This window comes from Elgaria multicarinata, chromosome 1 (assembly GCF_023053635.1).
Source record: "Elgaria multicarinata webbii isolate HBS135686 ecotype San Diego chromosome 1, rElgMul1.1.pri, whole genome shotgun sequence".
In the NCBI taxonomy this organism is placed as follows: Eukaryota; Metazoa; Chordata; class Lepidosauria; order Squamata; family Anguidae; genus Elgaria; species Elgaria multicarinata.
This window is the reverse complement of record NC_086171.1, coordinates 70,562,694-70,582,379: the sequence shown is the minus strand read 5'-3', so window position 1 is coordinate 70,582,379 and position 19,686 is coordinate 70,562,694. Positions and strand designations below refer to the sequence as shown.

Here is a 19,686-nt window from a genome sequence, read left to right as displayed (position 1 = left end):
TATGCAACTGTTAAAGATACAGGAGCCCTGTCCTCCTTTTCATATGGTCACCCTACTCTTATAAGGTCTCACTTTGACTTCCTCTTCCTTCTGACACACTTGTAAACTTTCTTATGGCTGCAAACATCTTATCAAAAGAGTCCAGTTTCACTTTTAAAACTAACTCAAATGTTTTTAATGAAAAAACATGAGCTGTATTGATTTTTGCAACACAATCACCTTGGGCTATTTTTATTTATTTTTTATTTTTTTACACACTGCCTTAGTGGTATAATAGACCTTCCATTTCTGGTACGTTTTTGTAGTTTTCTCTAAAAGCTCTCTTACAGCCACATTGATCTTTTAGAGCTCTCCGTATCTTCCTTCCACACTGGATTAACAAAAGCACAGAAACAGCGCTGTGTGCAAGCATCTTGAGCTCAGAGTAAGTTATCTCAAACCCATCATCCGGATCATGCTGTCTCTGAATTCCAAAAGATTTGCCTTCAACTGTTGTGTCCATTGTAATGGACATGGAACAGCACTTGCCATTTTGAGTCTGAAAACATTGGCTAACAGGTCTCACAAACACTACAAGTAGATATGCTGACCTTTTTCTTTTACCAAGCAAAGTAGCCACTAGCAGATAGAGTTCAAGGGCAATGACAGGCAATAGCAGTCCATATGTACTCTCATACAACAGCTATTATTATTATTATCATTATCATCATCATCATCATCCAAGGAACCCTGAGAAGAAGTAAAGCAGCCACTGTTCTTTGAGTTAATCACACGGCGCATAAATTAATTATAGAATTTGCAATCACAAGTTGTGCTAATGTCCATGGGCTTAGATGGCTTGAAAAGAAGTTGGATATTGGATAAGGATATCAGGGATTACTCGTCATAACAGCTCTATACTGCCTCTAGGTCCAAAGGCGTATGATGGGGAAGAACAGCTGCAATTGTCCTCATGCCATGCTTTTCAGCTTCCAGGAAGCATCTGGTTGGCCACTATGAGAAAGATGTTGCAGAACTAGTTAGGCTTTATCTAGCATGGGTCTTCTTATCTTTATTATTTATTATTGCTTATTTATTTATTTATTATTAACATGCATATATCATGTCATTTGCTCAAATCAAGGCATTGTGCAGCAATTTAAAAACAATAAATCCTTGAGGGAAAGAGCCTATGGCCCCCTAGACAGTGTCTGTGGAGCCATAGGATAATTTGGTTTCCCAAATCTGAGGTTGGAGACCTCAGACCTAAAGCTAGACCAGGCTTTATCACGGGGCGAACCCCGGGATCGTCCCTGTGCATCCGCATGACGCACAGGGGACCCCGGGATCAGGGAGGGATCATCCCTCCCTTGCCCCAGGATAGAACCCTCTCCTTTGGGCCTGCTTTTTCCGCTGTCTTGGACTGAGCCCGATACTGCAGAGCTGGGAGGAATGCTGCGCCCCTTGGGGGTAGGGTGAGGGGAGTGGGGAAATTAAGTTAAATTAAAAAAAGAAGACCTACCTTAAGCGCACAAGCGTTCATGTGCTCCATCTTCTTTAAAAATTAAAAAATGGCGGGCGCGACACCTCTCTTCCTGAGGTTGTCGCGCCTCTCATGTAAACGGAGGAGGGATCTCGCGTTAATCGCAACATGAGATCTTCCCTCCTCCGTCGCGGACTATCAGGTAGGTCTAGCTAAGGCCAATGCTTCAACCTCAGAGCTGGGAATCGGTACTCTGACACCCACCCACCCGGACCCTCAAATTGTGTGGAGAAGACGAAAGACCTCGGAGAAGATGAAAAGGGGGCGTGGAGAGGAGACTGAAGAAGCCAGGATGCAAGCTATTCTGAAGCCTCTCAGCCTCCTTCCCTCAATCTCAGAAAAAAAACTGTCTAGCAAAAATGCAGGATGGGAGAACAGGGAGGTGAACAGTGCCTCTGCCACTCCTCCTGCCCTTCACTGGATGACCGGAAACCTCCAGGTTCAGAGGCTTACAATCATCACAATAAGATTGCTCCCTAATACTATTAAAAAAAAATAACATTAACAACAGTAAAGCTACATAGTTCAAAAAGCTAAATTAAAAAGATGTGTTTTCGCACCCTTTCTAAAAGCCAAGAGAGTGAGCGCCAATTATAGTTCTTGAGGGAGGGCGTTCCGCAGTTAGAGAGTGACACAGGAGAAGAAAAGGGCCTTTCTGGCGTGCCCAACAAACAGGGCAATGGTCCCCTCAATAGGGCGTCTCCTGCAAATCTTAATAACTGGGCAAGTTTATAATCAGACCGGTCTTAGATACCCCGGTCCTAAGCCATTTAGGTTAGAGCCAGCACCTTGAATTGAGTGCAAAAAGCAATGGGCAACCACAAAGGATGCCTTTTAATCAAACTCTCATACTACATTCTCATTGCTTTATTTGTTCGAATTTGTACCCTTCCAGGCGACTGTATAGGGCCCTCACAACAGCTTACAATGTAGCATAAAAGCAACAATAACGTTTTATTGTGGGGTTTTTTACTGTTATCAGCTACCAAATAAAATTGCTCTTATAAAAAAGGAGAGCAGCACCTATGACATAACAGCTGCAGATACAAGAATCCCAAAATTCATAGCAGTCAGCCTTATATAGCCCATTTCAACTGTTCAAAGCATTATGTCATCAATTCTTAAAACTACCCTGTAAGATACTGGCTGCTAGCCATGACGGCTATATACTACCTCCAGTATCAGAGGCAGTATCCTTATATATACCATTTTTGTTTGTTTGTTTATTTTGTTTGTTTGTACATTTCTATACCACCCAATAGCCGAAGCTCTCTGGGCAGTTCACAATAATTTAAACCATAAAATACAACATGATAAAATACAGTATAAATATTTAAAATGACTATAAAATAAAAAATAAAAACCAAAATCAAATCTATCATCAGTGCAAAGGTTTAAAATACAGTAGCAGATTTAGGACAACAGTAACTGAAATACTAAAAAGTCTGGAAAATAAGAAGGTCTTCACCTGATGCCAAAGAGAGCACAATGTAGGCACCAGGCAGGCCTCTCTGGGAAGCAAATTCCACAACTGGGGTGCCACAACAGAAAAGGCCCTCTTCCTAGTAGCCCCGCACCTCACTTCTTTTGCTATATATACCGCCCCCATAGCCAGGACTCTCTGGGTGGTTTACAGAAATTCTAAAATGAAGATAAAAATGAGTATACAAAATTTAAAATTCTAAAACACAGAACATACACACATAAAGCATTAAAAACCATTCAAAAACTAATATGTGGGTGATTAAGATGTGCCGCCATATGCCTGGGCAAAGAGGAAAGTCTTAACCTGGCGCCGGAAAGATAGCAGCGTTGGTGCCACTTTGTACTTGTGGGCTTCCCACAGGCAGCTGGTTGGTCACTGTGTGAACAGAATGCTGGATGAGATGGGCCCCTGGTCTGATCCAGCATGGCTCTCCTTTTCTTATGATATGCTGATTGTATTATCATTCCCAGATAGCAGAAGAGGTTCTGATGCTGACTGAATCATGGCTTGCCTAAAGCCACCTTCCCCCAGCCTTCAGGGGATCATGGGAGTTGTAGTCCAACACATCTGGTGGGCATGATGTCCTGGAAGCCTGTCATCAGGGCTGTCATTAAGTGTTGAACTGGGGCCTTGCACTCCCTAAATGCTACCTAGCAGCAATGTACTAAACCATATTCAACGGTACTCACAGAATGTCATATTTGACTTTACTCAGAACACCAGCGAGGAATGAAACTATATATAGCGTTTTCCTTTGGTGCTCTGCTTTTCCTCAGTGAAACTGCACTAAAGTGTGGCAGGTTTTGAACTCTGAAAGGCAGCCTGTCTCTCTTATGACTAGGGGTAAAATGACTGTTTCCTATTTATCTGTGCATCAGGCATATTATTTAAGGTACATACTGAATATGAAATGATCCTGATCAACCTAAGTTAATACTTGGATATTATTGGGACCAAAGGAAACACACACACACACACACGAAAGCAATCATTTGCTCTACCTCTCTAGAGGAAGCCAGAGTAGCAATTGAGCCACCTGAATTACCGCCACACTGTGTAATTTTACTTCTAGGTCTAATGTGATCCTACAGACTGTTGAATTGATATGACTTCTACTTCAGGCTGATTAAGGGCATTGCTTGCTTGAGTCGCTGCACTGGCCCTCTCAGCTGTGCTTTAAGTTTGATTTAGGGGGACTTCCACTGAAAGTGCTACACAGTAGGCTGCAAACCACCTGTCCCTTTATTTAGAAGCGAGAGAAGTAGTTGACTGGAAAAGGCCAAGGCTTTTACCTTCACAATATATAAGAGCCCTGCTTGCCAGTGCCACAAGAAGAAAGTAGTTTGATGTCCAGTCCTCTTCCTCACTTACTCAAGGCAAAAACAGTGGCCCTGTTCAGAAGACACTTTAAACCACAGCTTTAAAGGCCTTATTCACCATGGTTAAAGCCCTGGTTTAAGGTGTCTTCTCAACAGGGCCAGTGTGTCTTCAAGAGAGATTTCGGACCTGCCTGTACGATTGCAAGAGTGTTGGGATGCTCTTGTAAATTTAAATTTTAATTGTCCAATATTTTGTACATGATACGTGAAGGTAAGATGCCTTACTCCAGGGGAGACAAGTCATAGGCAGCCTTACTGAAGGGAGGAAACAGTCCTGCTGTTCTCTTTTGTTTTAATCTGCTTAGATGCAATTTCCTGTGCAAGAGAAAGAGAATCACATACCCCTGTAAGAATCTTCTTTTTAAAAGATCATTGTTTTAATACAAAACAAAACAAACCCTAAATGAAAGGCTTACAAAGTAGCATGGCATTGCTGCAGGAGGAGCAAATAGGATATTCTTTAAAATGTATTTTAAATTAATTATATTTTCATTGGTTTATTTGTATGGTTCTTTTTATTTCTTTCCTTACATGCTTGCTTACTTGTAATTGTAATATATAAATTGAAGAATAAAGAATATGAAAAAGCCCTCTCACACACTTGGGCAGTATATATTCAAGGAGAACATACAATTTCCAAAGAATGTGAATGACAGATTGGCCTGGTTCAGATGTAATATTAAACTATGGTTCAGATGTAATATTAAACTGTCGTTTAGCCTGAGCTTGTGCCCTCTCACGGGGTGGAGATCAGAAGCTTTTGCTTCCACTTTCACTTAATTACGGTGTATTATTATGTCGGAACCAAAATCATAGAACTTGAAGTTGGCATGTTTCAGTAAACCATATTTAAAGACTAACCACACTTTATATGGATTTGCACATAATGCAAAACTGTAGTTAGTTAAAAATGGCAGCAAAAACTTTGAATCCCTTCCTCACAGCTGCACGGAAGGAGGGGAGAGGGGCTGATGGTCCTAAGGCTCAGTCATACGACACCATACCATAGCTTAGTGGTATGTCCGAATGCTGTCATTTTTATGTGTGCATGTGACAATTGAGACTATCGTTCTTTCTAGAGTCTTTAACTCTCATGACTCGCCAGTTAAAAGCAAGGTGAGAACTGGGGTGCAACCCTCAGGCGACAATATGGTATCCCCCCTCCCCAGTGGCCATTCAGAAATGTAGCTCCTTAATAAGCAACACAAACTCCAGTATCAAAGGCATTAAGCCTATATACACCAGTTGCTGTGGAACACCGGTGGGGGAGTGCTGTTGCGCCTTGTCCTGCTTGTGGGTCCCTGGTTGACAGCTGGTTGGCCACTGTAGGAACAGAGTTCTGGACTAGATGGACCCTTGGTCTGATCCAGCAGGGCTCTTGTTATGTTCTCTGTTAGACAAATTAAATGTTCTCCTAATGAGTTGGAATCGGGTTTAAGATGGAATTTGCGTTCTGCCAATTTGCACTTCCTTATTAACAATATTAGTTTGGTTTAGAGAATGATGATCAGAAATCAAGGATTTGTTTTCTTACGTCCAGTACGTCCATTTAGATTGGACATATATAGCACATGAGGTGGTAAAGCTGTTTCCAAATTATACTACTGCAAATTACAAGCTTGAGGATCCTGTGATGGAATGATTCCGTATTGGGAGGGCGGGGCAAACCCGCACTTAGCAAATTAGCAGGTCAGGAAGACGACTAGGCTAGGACCTTTCCTCCTTAATACACTAGGGTTTTTGATGCAGGGAATTTGGCGTTGTATGGAAGAACATTCAACAATGGGATTCCCTCACCAATAATAAGACACAGCCACAGTCTAGACATAGCTGTACCATTTCTCCCAGGGGTTCTAAGAACTAGGCCTGAGAACAAAGGTAAGCATAATCTAAGGGTCAAAAAATGCATTTGCTTAGTGCATACTATGCAGTTACCTATGCTTTTTTCCTAAATTACAGGCACGTGTGAGGGGGAGGGATTATCCAAATGACACCACCAACCCATAGAAAGCTCCCATTAGTGCCAATGGGAGCTTTTATTCTAAGGCTCCAAGCCATGCCATGTATTAATATAATAAATGGATGAATGCTGGAACTTGCGGGGGTGGTGGAGGTGATTTTTGTACAAATCATAGCTGAAGAGGGAAGAGATAAACTTAAACCTCCATGCATGGGGTGTTGTCAACAACAACAACAACAACAACACCCCGTGCACACATGTAATTAAGAAAAATCAGAGACGTAGCTGCATGCTAAGCATTAAGAATAATGTGCCATTTGGCCCAAAGCCACCTAACAATTAAAAAATGTTTTTATTTTGTAATTAATCTCCCGCCTCCCCTTAAGTAATCTCTCCTTGTGTTGTATAACATTGCTCTGCCACATGATGAAATCAACAGCTGGCTGCGCTGAGCTATAATGCACTCTTCTCATGCCTGGACATTTGGAATGTGGGAGGAAGGAGGGTGTTTTCAAAGGGTGGTTTGCATGATGTTAAGAGCTCAGCACAGACGTCGAAGCAGGTGCTAAAAGAGTCAAAATAGTGTTCTCTCCTTTAGGGAACGGGGGTTAAGCTGAGATATTTCAATTGCAAAATTCTGTTTTATTACGAGAGGTTGTGTCTGTATATATGTACGTGTGTGTGTAGTAAGGTTGCCACATGCTTATTGCTGGGGCAGCTGAGTTTATCAGGAAGGAATTCCACTGGTGAAGCTTTTAGCATATTGATAAAATTGGATGGCATCATCTGGTGAATTTCTGTCTTGACATGACAATGCTGGTGTAAATGAGTGGGAACAGGATACATAAGGAGAGCCCTGGCGGATCAGACCATCTGCATAATGCAGGAGAAACTTCACACTTATACACATACACTGGGGCTGCTTACACAACACACTAACCCACACTCAGTTTGTTGAACCATAGGTTAGCATGCTGTCTGAATGCAACACGTTTCCCGCAGGGTGAGCTCTTAACCACCCCAACTACAAACTATGGGCTCTCCAGGTGGCTTGTTTGAGAAAATAAGCCACACTGCATGGTAAACAAACCAACCTGGCTGCATTCAGACAACACAAAAACCCATAATTTAACAAACTACCCATGGCGTGGGTTAGCGTGTTGTGTGAATAACCCCACTATCTGGGGCCACAGCACAGGATTGTTTTCTGCACATTACCAGTCAGTGCAACACCTTCTTATACATGACTGTTTCTGAATCAAGAAAAGAGAAGAAGAAGCTGCTGTTTGCTGTATGTTATTTTATGAAATCCTTGTGTTGGGGGAGACCATATCTCAGTGGCAGAACACAGGTTTTGCATGCAGAAGGCTTCCAGATTGGGTAGCAAGTGATGCCTGTCACCGCCTATCCGAGGAGGCAACACTGAACCAGATAAACAAATAGTTTGACCCGAAACATGGCAGCTTCCTATTTTCCTATGCATTTCAAGCTTTCTTAAGGACACCAACTACAAGAATCAGTCACACACACTAGGGTGTTACACCCTTATGGGTAATACGCAGGAAACCACCCTGTGCTGTGGTCCCAGATACAGTATGAGGATGTGCCTTTGATGGATCCCAGGATCTTCAAATTGGATGGGACTTCAAAGGTAATCTATCCCTTATCAAAGCAGGAATCCGTGGCTATAGCATCCCTGATCGATGGCCATACAGCCTCCACTTAAATGCCTTTGACAAAAGAGAATCCACCACCCTCCGAGGCAGTCTGATCCCCTGTCAAACAGCTTATTCACCATCAGGACGTCCTTCTAATGTTGAGTCAAATCCCTTTCTTGTCATTTGAACTTGTTGGTTTGGCTCCTATCTGCTGGAGCAACAGCAAACCAGTTTGCTCCATCATTTACATGACAGCCCTTCAAGTGCTTGAAAATGGCTATCATATCGCTTCTTCATCAGATGAGCCTGTGGCGTTGCATCTGCACTATGCAGTGATTGGAAATGCATTAGATTGTCCATTGGTGCTTCCTGTTCCCACTTATTCAGCCAAGAGATGTAAAGATTTGGAGAAACTGAAATATTTTGCTACGGTGCTGGTTCAAATAACAGTTGCCCCTGAGGAAGAGTGATAGCTCAAGGTATGTAGGGCATGGCATTTACAGAATCAATAACTTACAGTGTTCACACACTCTTTTTTCCTTTCCGTTGCTGGGCTTCTGCTGCTGCAAAGGTTCGCCTGGCGCCTACACTGCATTCCTTCCGTCACCAGCTGAAGACCTTTTTTATTTTCTCAGTATTTTAACACCTAATTTAACTTAAATTTAAACTTTGCTGTTTTAATTCCGTATTTTAATCTATATCAATTTCTGCTATGTGGTTTTATCCTGGTTGTGCTTTTTATATTGTATTTTGTATTTATATTTTTTAGGCTGTTGGTTGTTTTACATTATACTTTTCATGGTTTTAATTTTTGTGAACCGCCCAGAGAGCTTCGGCTATTGGGCGGTATAAAAATGTAATAAATAAATAAACTTTCTTGTTTTATATTTCTCTGGATCAGGGCTGAAATTGTATATATGCTTGGCTGGGAGTAAGACCAATCAAACTCAATTGGGCTTGCTTCCAAGTAGATATGCAAGTGATTGCTCGGTTAATTTACAGAGCAATCCTGTGGTCACATTTCCAACATTTGCCGGGGGCGCCATAATTATGTCCACAGAACATCCATTGCATCGAAAGCATCCCCACCTCTGTTGAGAAGGGTTGGAAAGCAATCCTCATTTTATCTTTCCCTTCCATTGGAGTCAACGAGATGGCAATTGCGTACACTAGAACCTGCCTTGGCATAGATTTCCATGGTTTGTGGGCAAGCCTATGAAATGAGGGGGTTAGGATTCCATGTAGGTGTGCGCCTCCCTTCTGCTACCCATACCCCACCTACAATTCCACACCATTTTAAGGGTCCTACAGGCGGAATGTTGCTGGCAGACCATCTTGATTGGCAGAGCCTTTCTGCAGCTCATGAAGGCATTTCTGTGGGTGGGTGTTTTTGGCAGAAGTGGCACATCTGCACTTCTGGTGGTGTCCAATGACCTAGTGTATAGAGGAGTGTACGCTTACCCAATTGTGTCATTACCAGATGACCTAGTGTATAGAGGAGTGTACGCTTACCCAATTGTGTCATTACCAGATGACCTAGTGTATAGAGGTACCCTTGGTATATTTCAGGTTATATCTTTATCTTTTAAAAATGTTGCTACCAATTCCAACCCTGCTGGATGCAGATATTATTAACGGAGTAAAAGTATGATACCCAATTACTTTTGCTCTTAACATTATTGAATGACATCTGTGACAAGGTTTTTCAGGATTCAAGAATAAAGGGGAAGAAAATTGGATTGTTTGTAATGAGATAGATAGATAGATAATTAGATAGATTTGTAAAATCTAGAATAAGTGATGAAGCAAATTACAAAGCAAACCATAGTTACAGTTATTGAGAACCATTTCATTAAGGCACAGGGTTGTACTTTGTCCTGTAATTTGCGATGCACTTCTGCTTTGCAGATGAACTGACCTTTCATCCAACTAAGTTGCAGCAGTTTCTTTTAGAAAATTAAGTGAGGTGTGAAAGTTCACCACCTAATTGGGAGAAACCCGAAAAATGGTGAAATGGATTCCGCCCAGTTGCAATACGGCTGCAGATTTGTGCCGAACGAGAAAGTTGAAACCCCATTGAGCTTTTAGGCCACGTCACTTGGTGAGTGCATGGAAACTATTGATGTTCCTTAATTAAATTATTTCTGTGTCTCTGACAGGAACAAATGCTAAACATGGACTGCGCTGCAAGGCGTGTAAGCTGAGCATTCACCACAAATGCGCTGAGAGCATTGGACAGCAACGCTGCATGGGCAAACTGGTAAGCCAATATATAACTGGAGAGCTGCAAACCAGGCTGAGCATGGGATAGGATCCAGCAGCCCTCTCCAGTCAGCCCTCTTTGTTTTTCAGCCGAGTTGAAGCAATGCCCTTACAAAGCAAAGGCATTTTAGTAAGCTAGAGGAGGAAAAATGATTCTAGGTGCAAGTATAAGAACCACACCAGATTGTGCCACTTTAAGAAGCCCAGGCTCTTCTAAGCGCAGCTTTTCACACGCTTGCTTTTCACACAGTGCTAGAAGAGGGCTGGTGTCAGGGGTCAGCACTGTTGGGCACCTGCCAGGGCCCACATTTCTGCAGGGGTGTGTGGGCACTGCTGACCCTGGAGGCTCCTGGCCGCTGCTTCTTGTCCTGGTTGTGTCACTTCCTGTTCACCTGCCCTTTCTGCGCACTCAAGCAGCAATAAGACTAGAAGATGTAGCAGCGCGTCCTCCATTCGCCTTCTGGTCTTCCTCTGGGCAGTTGTGCAGATGAGGCCCAGAGGAAAAGGGAAAGCACATGGACTGCGGCTTGGAGGAGGAGGAGGCTCACTCAGAGAACGGGGCCCACTGAGGGCATCTTGACCAAAGGCTACCCCTGATTTGGAGCTAGTTGTTCAAGGCTGAAAAGAAAGAGGTTTCCTCTCTTGGTTTTGAATCATGGCAGAATAACCACACAGTCTACGGTTTTGAAGCCCCACTCTAGTGAAGTTCAGGGGTCAGAACTCTCTCACATTGCTTCATTGTGCGTGGTACCATTTGGATTTTCAAATGGTTGCATTACAGTTGCCCTTTTTCTATATGATTAGATCCTTGAAACACTTGAAATGCAACCATTTCATTTCGAGAGCTCCGGCTATTGGGCGGTATAGAAATGTAATTAATTAATAAATAAATAAACCATTTCTGTTGCTGAAAATAGGGTGGGGTGTCCTTTTCCTAACTTTCTTATTTAATTGAAAAAGGAAACTGGGAGGTCTTTGACTGCAGACCACAGCCTGCCAAACCTCCAGCATGTGTCCCCCCACCCCCCATCCTCTCAAGGACTGGCCTGATGGGGGTGGTTCTGTGGACAGGGAGGAGAGACGATTGGAGAAGGGGGATACAGGTTATCCCTAGCTTTCCCCAGCCTCCTTCCCTCTCCCTCCACAGTACCTTAGCTAGATGGGTAAAAATGCCTGTCTAGCAAAAATGCAGAGCAGAAGAAGCATGGAGGTGAAAATCACCCCTGTGCTTTTCTCACTCTGCATAGAATGCTCATCAGAGGCTGGTGGGCATTCTATGCAGAGTGGGAAAAGCGCAGAGGTGATCTTCACCTTCATGCTTCTTCCGCTCTGCATTTTTGCAAGACAGGCATTTTTACCCATCTAGCTAAGGTACTTGCCATTAGAATGTTTAATGCTAACTCCCATCTCTTGAAGCAGGCGCAGAGATGAAGCGCCTACAGCTGGTACAAGGAATCCGCTTTGCATAGTTAGTACCTTGTTAGTCGACATTCATTTTCCTTATAGTTTTAGACATCAAGCAAAGTGTTTTTTATGACATCAGCTTTTTAAATCTTCTCATTCTGTCCAGTTTTCCCCCCTTTATTTTATTGGTTGCTTTGTATTTATGTGTTTCAAATATTTTTTTTATTGGCACAACTGGGAATAGAAGCAACAAAAAAGAACAGCCCTAGCAGGAAGGGAAGCTTTTAAGATATTTTCAGTCAAAAATGAAACATGCTTCTCCCAAAAATTGTAATATATATCCTTATGATCTGGTTCCAACATGAATCCAGCAACAGCACGACACTTACTCTGTTCAGTTCCAGCTTTGCTCAAGAAAGAGCTGAGAACATAAGGCAGGGGAGGCTCTTTCAGCTTGAGGACTGAATTCAGTTTTGGAGAAGCTCTTGGTGGCTGCATTTTTTGTGGGGGAGGCAAAGGCAAAAGGGGCAGGGCCAAAAATACCAAGATATTTTACTTTAAAGCTCTTACTGCCAGTAACTAAGGCCAGATCTACACTAAGCAGTATATAGCACTATGAAAGCGGTATATGGTATGTGTCAATGGGCCCCAACAGTTGTCAGTGCACTTCAATACCGCTATAAAGCAGTAGTGTGGCTCCTGCCTCTTATATACTGCTTTCATACGACTTTCATCATGTTATATCCTGTTTGGTGTAGATCTGGCCTAAGCCTTAGGGGAGACAGTTCAGCCTTTTAGAACTGCAACTGATCAGTGTTCAGGGAAGGGGCGTGGTCATTTGGGGAAATCTGGAGGGCCAGATTTAGCCCCCCAGGCCTGAGATTCCCCACCCCTGATAAAATGGACGTTCCATGTCGCTGCACCAGTGATGTTTGTGACCTGCGTGCCACATGCTCATTTTCTCTCTTTCTCCCCCTCTCTTTCTTTTACTCATTGTCTTTAGCCCAAAGGTTTTCGCCGTTACTACAGCTCTCCACTACTCATTCATGAGCAGTTTGGCTGCATCAAAGAAGTGATGCCTATCGGTATGTTGGGATGGCGTCTTGTTTTGTTTTTCCATTCTGAAAGTGGCAGTGAGAACTTTGTTTCAGTTCAGCTTGGCCAATTTAACAAATTTCAGAAAGTTATCCATATGAGGGACAAAAATAACTTGAGATTTAAAAATACCAGTGGTGGGAGAAACTGAAACCGACAGATTTGTCCATCCGGGCCCGGGGCACTTAAAAGTCCAGGGTCTTAATCCCTATGTACTCAGCCATGTCAGTGCTTAATTAGAATTGCCGCCTTTTTTTCCTGAGAGGCTCCTCGCCTTTAACAGTCTTATGGCAGGCGAGTACATCTTGGTCCTTTTCCTGTTGAGTATAGCTGTACATATTGAATTTGGCTGGTGAAGAGGGATAAAAACTTAGTTTCAGTTCATTTTCAATAAGAATTTATCAAAATTTGACAAGTACTTCGTATTTGGGAAAGAATGAATTTGAGATTTAAAAAAATTGGAATGTGAGAGAAAATAAAACTGACAGCTTCATCAGTCCTTACTAACAAGCCCTTAGACAGCGTCTATTGAGTGGTGGGGAGGATAGTTCAATTCCTGGATCTGAGGTTGGCGACAGTGCTCTGACCTCGGACCAAAGAATCTGAGCACCCCTCCTCCTCCCCGTCACAGCTGGCGCAGAGAGAACCATGGTGGCTACCTCTCTGCAGTCACAAAAAGGTACTTGGGGAGGAGGGAAAGGGGGTGGTTCTTTGGACAGGGAGGGGAGACAATTGGAGAAGGGAGATACAGGTTATCCCTAGCCCTCCCCAGCCTCCTTCCCTCTCCCTCCACAGTACCTTAGCTAGACGGGTAAAAATGCCTGTCTAGCAAAAATGCAGTACGGAAGAAGCATGGAGGTGAAGATCACCCCTGTGCTTTTCTCACTCTGCATAGAATGCCCATCATAACCTGTATCCCCCTTCTCCAATCGTTTTTTTTTTTAACCCGTCTAGCTAAGTTTGGAGGCTGATGGACATCCAGGTAGGATTGCACCCTTAATCAAGATCTTGAGCAAGAAGCACTAAGGTGATCATTTCAGGGGAATGTAGTGATGACATACCACCAAGCTAGGTGAAGTGGTCACCCCAGGTGACAAAATTTGGGGTGACATTCAGAGTGGGAGACTGAACTGACCCATGGGACATAACTCTCTTTTTCTTCCTTTGCACATCACGTTGAAATTAATGGGAACTGCACAAGAGCTCTTATACAGCTCCCATTCGTTTCAGTGAGGCTTCCACAGGAGAACTTCCTGGTGAATGGTGGCCCCTGTTGGTTAGGAGGAGGAGGAGGCAGGAGTTAGATTTTTCCACCACAGCCATCAAAATCTCTTGAGCCATCCTTGAATGAACTGAAAATCCAAGATGTGTTGCAAAATACAGGTTACCCACATCTTGGCAAAGGTAAAAGTGGTTACTGAACATGTCTGGAAACTGTGGGTCATCCTGTGAGCTCTTTGGCTGAGTTGCAATTTGAAGGTGGATCTCCCTGGTCCAAGACTAACACCCTTAAACTACTATACCACATCATCTGTCTTTTTAGTGTTCAGCAGAGACCTTGTTCCCAGACCAAGCCCTCTGCTGAATCTCTGTTTGGGTCCTCACTCAGCACAAGATGACAAGCTGATTTGTATCTGGAAATGATCGTTCATGTTTTTCTGTGAGAAAGGAGAGGGCTGACCATGACTTAGCTTTTGTCCCTTCTTATTTGTGTTTCACTTCTTTTGCAGCATGTGGCAATAAGGTCGACCCTGTCTACGAAACACTGCGCTTTGGGACTTCCTTGGCCCAGAAAAACAAGAAAGGCAGCACCGGGAGTAGCTCAGGTTCACCAAAGAGGAATTCAGTAATTATGCTATTTCATTTATTTATTTATTTTCTCTTTTAATATGATCTGAGCATTTCCATTCATAGTCACCCTGTCTGATGTGGTGGTGGTAGAGGGTCGTCAAGATATGTGGGGCTTATAGAATAGCATAAGCTACACACACCAGACAGCTCCCTGCCACAAGTACCTTACAATCTACATTACAGTTTTCAAATACTGAAAAATAGGGATGTGCTCCGCTTCTAATCGGACCGGCGAATTAGAAGCGGAGCGGGGTGCTTTGCCTCCCCTTAAGGCGGAGGCGAAGAGGATTAGGGGGCCAGCGGAGCGTGACGAAGAGGATCGAGGTGAAGGCAGATCCTTCGCCTCGATCCGGAGCTCCGCCGGAAAGGTAAGTGGGGTTTACCGGGCCCTGCCGCTGTCGCTGTCGCCCATGCGGCGACAGCGGCAGGGCCCGGTAAACCCCCCCTCCTCCCCCTTACCTGCCTCCGTCCGCAGTCCCTCGGCTTCTTCAATTGATCCCACGGTTCAACCAGGAAGTCTAGGCCGCTCAATTGAAGAAGCCGACGGACTGCGGATGGAGGCAGGTAAGGCCCCCCTCCCCCTTGTTCCCTTACTGGGCTCTGCCGCCATCGCCGCACGGGCGGCGACGGCGGCAGGGCCCGGTAAACCCCCCCACCCTCCTCTCCCGGCCTTACCTGGCACCACTCCCCTCCACTGCGGAGCTCTGATTCGGAGCCGGAGCTCCGCGGCGAAGAGGAGCGGAGTATGGGCGGAGCAGCGCGGAGCGGGCCAATCTGAAATTTTCGGATCGGCCCGCGGGGCGGAGCGGGGGGTCCGTGCACACCCCTACTGAAAAAGATGGGCAACAGAAGGAAGGGAGAGGCAAAGGTGGTCGCTAACAGCGAGAGAGGGAGAATGGACAAGACAAGGGTAAGGAGGGGTTGATATGAACAGATACATCAAAGGCACTGAGGCTTTTGCAGCTGCCCATACATAAGAGGCAGCTAGTGATAATGAAGAGAATCATTTGAGAAAGCGCTGGGCCTTTGGCTAGCTAAGGATGGTGGAGTTGGTGGAGCAACACTATCATCAGAATGCCCGAAATTGTAGGGCTTTAAAGCAAATTCTATTCCATCCACAGTAGGATCTGGCTGGCATCACAAGCAAAACAAAAAAGACAGTCTTTTAAATGACTGTAAGAGAGAGCAACAGAAATGGAACAGATGGGAATCCTGTTTTACGAGTTTGATTTAGAATACTGATATTCGATCAGAAAAACAGGGCCAGAACTATTTTTGATAATTACGGTGCAAAGCAACAGTTGCAAAACACTTGAAATGCTGGCTACTGCAAAATGGATTCACTATATGTGCCACACAGATAGGACTATGAATGATAACCAGCACTTCTAAATATGAAACAAATAGAGTTATGATGCTGTAGACAACGCTGGTGTCATGCAAAGAAAATGGCTTTTCCGGTAGTCATTTGCCAGAAGGGCTGAAAGGATCACTCAAACATAACCCCCACCCCATCAGTCATTACTGTACCTGTTTTTAGCTCTTGAAACTTTGGTATAACACACATACGCACAAACGTATTCTCTAGTGGGGAAGTAGTGGTGGTCAAGAGCTGGTCTGTGTTCTCTTTAGTACATCAGTGTGGTAGCAATAGCAAAACTGGATTAACCACCAGACTACAGATGCTATACAGCAGGGCCCTTGTCAGACTGGAAGCTCTACTGTACTGTCCAATAATTACCCGAATTTGCTTCTAACTGGGTTTGCACAACATGATAAGCCATGGTAGGTTGTGAGCCTTGTATGTGTCATGTGGCTTATTGGGACATCTGAACCAGGCGCGGACAATTCAGCGCTGTTTGTTAACCATGCACAAGCCACCCTGAGAACCCATGGCTTATTGTTGGGCTGTTGAGAGTGGCTTGTTCTCAGGCTGGCTTGTCGTGATGTGTCAGTGGCTTCTTGTCAGTGGCTTATCAGCACGGGCCACAGAATGGCATGGCAAGGCCCGGCCACTCCTCGCAATCTCACTAGTGCCACCTGATGTTCACCCCTCCACTGATACTGAAATGGCACTTGGGAATGCCCAGAATGTGTTCACCACTTCTTCTTTTGTTGGTGCTTTGGAAGTACACAATGAGGTTGTAATTTTTTAAAATATTATTATTTCCCCTGGTCCTTCGCAAGTGCGCAGATTCACCTGGCTGCTATGTACAGTCAACAGTAGTACATTCGCCTTGTGGGTTTTCTTTTAAATTACCTATTCCACTTTGGTGGTTCACTTGACAGCTTTTAGAGTATGCAGCGGCTGAATGGGGTGGAGCTATTGGGGCGGGCAGGCATACTTACTGCAGAAGTGGGTTGTGGGGGGTTATTGTTATTATTATTCTATTTTTAGCAAATGGTGCTGAAAAGGGGCAGTGATCAGAATAGGCCAGGAAGCTGGAAAACCCCCTCTGCAGGGATGAAGATATGAGAGGCTTTGTGATGCAAAGGACCATGGGATTTATACAGGGTATGGGCTGGAGGACTAAGGGGGAAACAGGCCACAGCAAGGCACAGAGCACCTGCTTGTATGTTGGGAATAACATGGGTTAGTGAACGAACAACCAATCCACTGCAGTTCATTTTCAGGCTGGCTTTCATGACCCGGCCCTCTGGGTACAGGGGGTCTGTCCTGCTTCCTATACTGGGCTTCCTTCAAATTCCCTACGGTTGTCCAAATGAGGGTAGCTTTCAGAACAAGTTATATTAGGCAAAGATAATGTGGTTGTTTTTAGCTCTGTGTTCATACTTTTCTATCTGCTTTGACTAGAAGGTATAAAAATATGGAAGAGAAGTGGCAGAATAACATAACATCTATGACTGACAGGGAATCTCCTGACCACCATGTTCCTTCAAGTGCAACCCAAGTGCAGCAGTGTAGTGGTAAATTTTGTCATCCCAACAGCCCCCACAGGAGCGTCCCAAAATGTAGGCTGCTGCCTTGATCCATATCAACAAACCAGTTCTAGCAGTTTCCATCTCCACCAGCAGCAGGCCATTTTAAAATCTAATGGGTCTTGATAGCCCATTCAAGACCAAATCACCCCCAAGTACTGCATTACTATAAGGAACAATATTTTGTTCCCAGAGTGGGTTTCTTGACGGTATTACTTTGTCGCTCGTTCCTTCAAAACAATGCAGCATCGCAACTGTGGGGAGGGAGCGGGCAATCCTCACAGCAGGAGAAAGAGCAGGCTTTCTGGGCAGCGCTGGCGGCCATTCAGCGCATTGAGCCTGCCCCCTTTCTGGCCTTCCCATGCATCCCCTCGACTTAACATGGGCCTCGATTCCCCGCCCCCCCAACACCCCAAGCCTCAATGTGAAGTGAGGTCACCACCGACAGGTAGAGCCGTGGAGACAGTGACCTTAGAGTAAAGCAAAACATTGCGGTAAGTCAGTGCGCCATTTTGGGGGGAAGTCTGAGGTGGGTGCAAGTTGGCAGCTGCGTTGTATGAACTACGCAGCACCACTGCCTAGCCACCAGGGCGTATACAGAGCATATAGACAGCCCACTGGTTCCATTACACCACTGCAAGTGTACACTAAGGTTCACATTTCGGAAGAGCCTCTGCCTGCTGACGCTGCTGTGGACTGACTAGCAAGTATTGGACTAGAAGCCTAGGTGGTCTCTCTGGGGGACTCAATTCTTACCACCTGGGTAGAGGCCAGTTTACAGTTTTGTTAGGAGTAAGGGGGTTGGACTTGTCCCTCCCTTCTGGCAGCTGTTGTTCTGCAGGGGGTCTCTGGCTGCTATCATTGCTGATGTTCCAAAGAACTCATTGGCATGAAGAAGAGTTCTGTGCCATCCAAAAGCTTGCATGCCCCTACAGATATGGCCTCTTACAAACCATCACCCCTTATCAGTGTTGTCTTTCTGAAACTTTGTTGAAATGTTGAGATCCTTCTGTTTGGGACCAGAGCTTCCACAAATGTAATTATTTCTTGTCAGATTGGTAAAGGAGTTTGTTAAATAATAAATGATTACTCAAGCGTACAAAACATGAGCATATTGTCAGCTTGCCTTAAAATTTTGATCAGATGGGGAGTGGGCGTAAGTATTGAATGCCAATATGTCATGGGATTTACTCCTTGGCAAATCAGGCTGTCAGGCAGCAGATTACGCAGAAGCATGCAGTACTTAAGACCACAAATACTGTGGAAGAATACACGTTCAATTGACTAGAATATTGGGTTTCAGGGATTCACGAGTGTTGAAGGCAAGGGGTGAGCAACTGTGAGGAGTCTGGGGACCTTTTTCACACACTCCGGACAGATACACACATTCCCCTCAATGCAGGGCACACTCAACGGGGGCACCAGGGGGTCGGGGGATGCTGTTTTACCTCCAAAGTGAGTGGTGAACATGTTTTCGGAAGCAAACCAGCAAAGTTTTTGCTGCTTCTGCCATGAATTTCAGCAACAGGGAACAGGGGTGAGTAGACTGCTGTAAGGGATGGTGAAGGCCCACAATCTAAACCTCAGGTTTAGAGGTGCCTTTTAATGTATTTATTACATGTATATTCTGCTTAACCTCCAAGGAGCTCAAGCTTCAGACAGGATTCTCCCCCTCCCCCACGTTATCCTTACAACAAACCTGTGAGGTAGGTTAGGCTAAGAGAGAGTGACTGTCCCAAGGTCACCCAGAGAGCTCCATGGCTGAGCAGGGATTTGAACCTGGATCTCCCTAGTCTTACACTCTAACGGATATACCGCACTGGCTTTCACCAAACCCTGTTATTTTAGACCTCTACGGTAAGGCTCACAATGGTATGCTAACCTTTCCCAATAGCACTAGCCTGGTTGCCCCGCTGGCTGCAGCCAGCAAATATCAGTACTAAGTCCGGTGGGTTCAGTCTGACACATTGGGGCTTGCTTACAAATCAGCAGGCACTGGCCACTTCCCAAGGGCCTGTCAAGCTCTAGTGAGACCATGAAACCGAACCTAGACTGGGGAGGGATGGAGTTATGCAGGTGGAGAGATGGACTTAATTCTCAATGGGTTGGATCTAGATTTAGTCATACTT

General features: G+C 44.6%; 1 protein-coding gene across 2 annotated transcripts in view; it reads left to right on the top strand.

Moving 5' to 3' along the window:
- Positions 1-19,686, top strand: part of STAC (SH3 and cysteine rich domain) — an 87,262-nt gene that overhangs the window by 45,634 nt on the left and 21,942 nt on the right. For both annotated transcript variants that reach the window (XM_063116201.1, XM_063116192.1), the window contains exons 3-5: positions 10,165-10,265; positions 12,675-12,756; positions 14,497-14,612. In XM_063116201.1, coding sequence (XP_062972271.1) covers positions 10,165-10,265; positions 12,675-12,756; positions 14,497-14,612 — 299 coding nt within the window. The remainder of the gene's footprint in view (positions 1-10,164; positions 10,266-12,674; positions 12,757-14,496; positions 14,613-19,686) is intronic.